This window comes from Mus pahari, chromosome 3 (genome assembly GCF_900095145.1).
Source record: "Mus pahari chromosome 3, PAHARI_EIJ_v1.1, whole genome shotgun sequence".
In the NCBI taxonomy this organism is placed as follows: Eukaryota; Metazoa; Chordata; class Mammalia; order Rodentia; family Muridae; genus Mus; species Mus pahari.
The window spans coordinates 99,193,631-99,199,630 of record NC_034592.1 but is presented as its reverse complement, the minus strand read 5'-3'; the positions used below and the strand labels follow the sequence as shown (position 1 = coordinate 99,199,630).

The following is a 6,000-nucleotide window of genomic DNA, read 5'->3' as shown; positions in this document are numbered from 1 at the left end:
TGCAGACTGTAAGTCATCAATAAATTCCTTTACTACATAGAGACTATCTGTAAGTTCTGTGACTCTAGAGAACCCTGACTAATACAACAAGAAAATCAAAGGTTTTAATAAAGATAGAGTGAATGACCAACTCTCAAAACTGTTGAAGGCTGAATAAAAAAATTGTATTAAGAAAGAACATTCTTATGAAGATGTCAACCCCAAAACTAGGGGTTCAGCCACTACTGGTATGGAAAACAATGAAGTTTTAAAAAAATTGTCGCTGGGCGTGGTGGCGCACGCCTTTAATCCCAGCACTCGGGAGGCAGAGGCAGATTTCTGAGTTCGAGGCCAGCCTGGTCTACAGAGTGAGTTCCAGGACACCAGGGCTACACAGAGAAACCCTGTCTTGAAAAACCTAATAAATAAATAAATAAATTGTCTTAAAATATGACTTGAATGCTCTTAAATAAAAATCTATTACCCCCAAAGCAGTGTGACAATTAGATCCCTATGGGTTTTATCGTCAATTAGAGCCGGCACCCCTCCCCCTGACCTGGGTTTAGTCTCTCTGAAAGGCTACTTTTGAGAGAATGTCTACTATTGCTGAGAACTTCATCTCCCGTTTTGTGTGCTACGTTCACAGAATAAGAACTAAACATTAGGATCCCACACATTCATGGATGGCTAACATTGCCTTGGCTCTAAATGCTAGGCTACTGGTAAATCTGTTCTGACTGCTGCATTCTTATTGCCCTCCATTTGTATTGTGATGTCTCAATGGTGCACTTTGATGTCCATGGTGCACTTTGGCACTGTTTGCATTTCTTTGATTCCCTGCAGACATTTGGTGGTACTGGTAACAACCTGTATGATATATATTCCCCGAATGATCTGCAATGCTGAAAACCCAGGCTAACATTTTCTATCATACAACATATAAACTGTGCCTGCTTAGTGAATGTAAATGCAAAGCACATGCTTAGGCATGTAAATAATGATACTCTATGTAAAATACTAGAATAAAAAATGAAACAAAGTAATATTCAAAAAACACAAGAGAAGCTGAGCATGGTGGTACGCACAATAAATCCCAGAACTCTGGAGGCAGTCAAGTGGATCTCTGTTTGAAGCCTACATGATGAGTTCTAGGCCAGCCAAGGTTACACACTCGCGTGCATGTGCGTGTATACACATACACACACACACACACACACACACACACACACACACACACACACACACACACACACAAAACACAAAACAAAATCAAAACAAAATCCCACTCACCTAGAACGAAACCGCATTAAATTATTGACCCCTCATTCTCCCTTGAGCCATGTCCGTAATCTACAGGTTTCCTATAGGGTGACCAGATCATGTGATGTGCCTCTGACTGATGTGTGGGAGGCATATGGTAAGTGGTCAGTAGTTGAGTTGTTTCAGGATGAAGACATGATTTTGGCATTTTAAATTGAGCTTTCTTATTTGAAATTGAACTTCTATTTGTTCTTCAGAAAAGATGTGACCAGTACCAAAATGGGGAACACGTTCTTAATGCGCTGTGATTTACATGATCAATTGTTTTTAACCCTTTAGTAACCTAAACTTAGGTGGTTTGATTTTCCTGTCATTGCTTTCCCTATACTCTCAAAACTGATGCTTTCTTTACTAGTTCAAACTCATCAGAAAATCGCTAAAAATCTAAAATTCAATTTGCTACATTAATGCTAATTTGAATAATGGCCGACTAACACCCAGGAAACGCTGAAGCAGCATTGATTTCTAAAACATTGTGCACTTTCCTCCTCCGTCCCTGTAAAGTAAAGCTTGGGTGCTACGCACAATTACACAAGGAAATCAAGAAGGGCATTACATTCAGCACTTTGTCATCATCACTGTTACCATGGCAAAGAGTAGGCGTAGCTTAGCACAGCTGCCACGGGCGAGATCTGCTGGCCTTTTGTAAAGCTGAGTAACAATATGATGCCAAATTCGATAGCCTCCCACCCACAGCCCACACTGTTGCCTGCAGATGCTACCATCTCCTTTGTTAATGATCTGGGCATGTGTCCTCTTCTTACTATATTCTTACTGCTGACCAATGGCAGAAGAGCACAGCTAATCTAGAAAGGTTGCCCCCAACCCATTTCTTGTTTTCATGGAGGAAAACACAGAGTGTGAGAACAGGAATGAAATCATAAAATAAAAATAAAAATAAAACAAAGAAAATTACAATCATAAAAAAAAATCAGAGATTCAACATTGCATTGCAGATGACAGGACACTGTTAGAGATGGGCGGGATGGGGGAGGCGGGGATAAACATAGGCCTGTGAGAACCAGCAGGATAATATACTCTTTCCTTTCTTTAAGTATCAGTTTAGTTATCTATACAGTGGGGATAAAAGTAACTTGCTGGGCTGGGGAGATGCCTCAGTTGAGAAACTGTTGCTACAGAAGTATGAGGACTGGAAGCCCAAACTCTGGCACCGAGATCAAGGCCAGGCACGTGTGATTATTGCCTGTATCTTAGCATTTGGAAGGCAGAGATGAGATTCCCCAGGCTACCTACAATCAGTGATCTCTAGTTTCAGTGGGAGACCTGCCTCAATAAATAAAGTGGGAAAGTGGTGGGTTATTGTGGAAGACTATCTAATGCCAACATTGGGACTTCACACCCACATATTTACACAGTCACATGAAACCATATACTATGGACATGCATGCACACATGCACACCCTACACACACATACACACCACACACACACACACACACACACACACACACACACACACACACACGTATGTACGTAGCCTCTTTGAAAGAATTAAATGAGACAACTTTGAGGTCCAGGCACAGGGCAGGTATTTGGTACATCTGCCCCAACCTGTACCATTTTAATTGTGGAGACGTCCATCTCATCAGGATGGTTGTAGAAATCCATACATAAACTGTTTGGAACTGTTGTAAGGTAAATCATTTTCATTTTTCATGTGGTTTGGATACTGTCTTCAGGTAACTGTGAATAAATTAATTTTTATGGTCTAAAAGGAAGCATAAATTCCACATCAAAAGGATAAAATCCAGTATCTATACCATATTATGCACCACAGCTTGTTATCTGTATTTTAAGTGACACTAATGTAATCATTGTAAACCAGGAAATAGGCTATACTTGTTTTGACCTTAAGCGCAGATTTTTAAGTTTTAAAAAATGAAGCAACATCATGAAAACAGAGAAGTTTAAATTATCTGAAATGAATACATTAATCAGAGTCTGTGTTTACTAGGGAAAAAAGGCTCCTAGCATTTTTACCAGTTAAACAAAATATTTTTTTTCTAATGAGACTTTCTCTGAGTATCGTTTATCTTAAGAGAAAAATAATGGGACCTTACCTATTCCAGTAGCTCCAGAATTGGCCATGCAGGTAGGCGTGGTGGCTACATTCATCACCAAATGAGGCTTTGCTTTCAATCCAGTGAATTATGTGCCCTTCCACAGCTAAGGGACAAAGCATTACTAATACATTGTGAAGGAGAGGGAAGATTGAAAATCCTCAACTATGTACTGGTCTCTCTGTGCTTCACATTAATGAACAGGGGCTTAGCTTCTGCCACTCACTGTGGGTGTAATTTATAAAACAACACGTTTATGTGAGTTCATCGCCAGGCACGCTGGGGCCACAGTTTCATCCTGTTCTCCTCACCCCATTCTTCAAAACTCCCTTTCTTAGTGCTCACGACGCTGTTCTGTGGCTCGACAAGTGACATGGCAAAACCAAAGTGTGCCTGGCTGTCTGGCAAAGCTGTGTTTTTAAAATTCAAAATTTAGAGAAATGAACTGAGAAGGGCAACTTAAAAAATGCCTTCAGAAGGCATGCTCGCCCCTTCCTTATGTATGGAGAAGTTCTGAGGCACAGGCTTCATCTGAGCCAACTGCGAGACAATATAAGATCATTTTAGTTTACCCATTTCCACACAGTATTATAAAGATAATCTACTCTGAAAACATTTGCTAATAATAACATACAAAACCAAACCAAACCAAAACAAAACCAAAACCCAACCCCAACCCCAACCCCAACCCCAACCCCCTTCTTTACAGAGATGCTTATCCAAGCACTTACCAACTGGCACCTGTAAAATGAAGTCTGGGGTTTTGTCATAGCCCTTTGCACGGAGCTGATCCTCATCTGCAGGAAGAACAAACACTATCATTTATCGAGGCACTCCATTAAAAAGACAGCAATATAATTGCTTTTCTTTCTTAAATATGTGTAAAAATTACTAATGCAGTCATACGTGTCTTTCTTATGCGTGCAATGCCATGTCAGAATAAATGAATTTTCTTCCCAAAACTGAATCAGAGATACAAGAATGCGTCTTTGTCCTTTTTTGCATTTTTATGTCTTTATTATAAACATCATTAATCCAAGCTGTCAAGAGCTACCTTTTTTTGGGTAATTGAAAATTCTCAAAATAAATATACTTACTGATGGAAAGTAAAGAGACCTGCTACAATGGAAGTCACTCTCGCCAGTAGTCAATATTGACAGTTTACAGTAAGGCAGAAGCTCGGTAGCCTTTGCAACCAGGAAATAAACGCTTCTGTTAAAGTAGTCAAGAAACTCTGATTTAAATTAATAAGAGGAAAGGAGGGAGAGGGAGATCTCCACAGTTGGTTGTCTTGTTTAATCCCTTAGGTATACAACTGTTTCTCCGATTGGGAGTTTGATGGCCTGAAGTCTGTATGTACATCCAAAAAGGAAACAGGCTTGAAGATGTTTTCTCTGTCTTTTCAACTTCTGTAAATATCAATGACCATGTTGGAAGGGAAGAAAGCAGGGAAACGGAGACCTAGATAAAGTTGGAAAAACGAATCTGGGGGTTGGAGAAAAAAAAAAAAAAACAACAACAAAAAACCCCAACAACCCTCCTAGTATTTTCTAAATGCTGTCCTTGACTTCTAATGGCATTACGATGTGATTTCTGAAACAGAGAGTTCTCCATTAGATTTTGGAGTGACCTGGTCATTCAATTCCAGGCATGGCTTTCTGTCTTCACCCAACCTCAACTAATGGCCCAACCAAGTAACAAGGAAGGCCGAGTGGTCTCTTAACACCTACTGGGCTGTTGACACTGTCATGCATCCCATTGGCCTTCCTGCATCAACTTTGATTAAAATTAATGGCCCATTCCCAGTGTTGGGTAGCTTATTTCCAATCCATTTGTCAGCCCGAGACAGCGGTTACCCAGCCAGCTTTGAGAAGCTCTGTTTTAGAGCATTCTTGTGTATATCCTGAAAGGTCAGCATTTTAAACATAAATAAGCTTTTAATGAGAAGACATACATTAAAGTAGCTATCTAAGTGGAATGCTGTTAGAAGTTGGCATTTTTACTCAGATTTGGAAGGCTTGATGCTAGCATTCAAAGTAGTTCTCCCTCTTTGAAATACAAAAATAAAAGTAAAAATGAAAATCAAGCTGTTGAAATAATGAAATACAAATCTAACTAAGGTTAATTTTTAAAACAGAAGGATTTTGAAACTGAGCTACAAAAATAGAGCAGAAAATTTCTACCCTTTAACTGTACTCTGACCGGGAAAGCTTTAATAGAAGAGGTATTTATTCAAATCAACCCTAATGTTTTGAGAGATGGTTTAGACTCATGATGGACAGTTTTAAAAGCTGGTTGACATTAAAAAAAAAAAAAAAAGATAGATAATGTCTCATTAAAACTCTCTTAGCTTCCTCAGTCTATGCAGATGTGAAAACAATGATATACTTCTGACAACAGCTCAGAACAAAACTTCGAAAGTCACCAAACCATCCACAAGCACAGTCGGATCCCCTTAAAATCAGAAGCACACCGCGTACAGTGAAACCATCCACGGCTCCCCCAATGGGTACATTTAAAATCCCAAACCCCAAACCTGGCCACTAGATGAAGCCAGGGAATGTTCCCATCTTTTTGTAGAAAATTCCAAAGTACCAGGGGACAAAGGCTCAGTCTTAAGT

At 39.6% G+C, this 6,000-nt stretch overlaps 1 protein-coding gene across 1 annotated transcript in view; it reads right to left on the bottom strand.

Annotated features, from left to right (window-relative positions):
- Positions 1-6,000, bottom strand: part of C3H15orf41 (chromosome 3 C15orf41 homolog) — a 197,360-nt gene that overhangs the window by 87,495 nt on the left and 103,865 nt on the right. Inside the window, exons 9-10 of the mRNA XM_021193731.2 lie at positions 4,111-4,176; positions 3,380-3,485 (exon numbers count right to left, since the gene is read on the bottom strand). Of these exons, the coding sequence (XP_021049390.1) occupies positions 3,380-3,485; positions 4,111-4,176 (172 nt within the window). The remainder of the gene's footprint in view (positions 1-3,379; positions 3,486-4,110; positions 4,177-6,000) is intronic.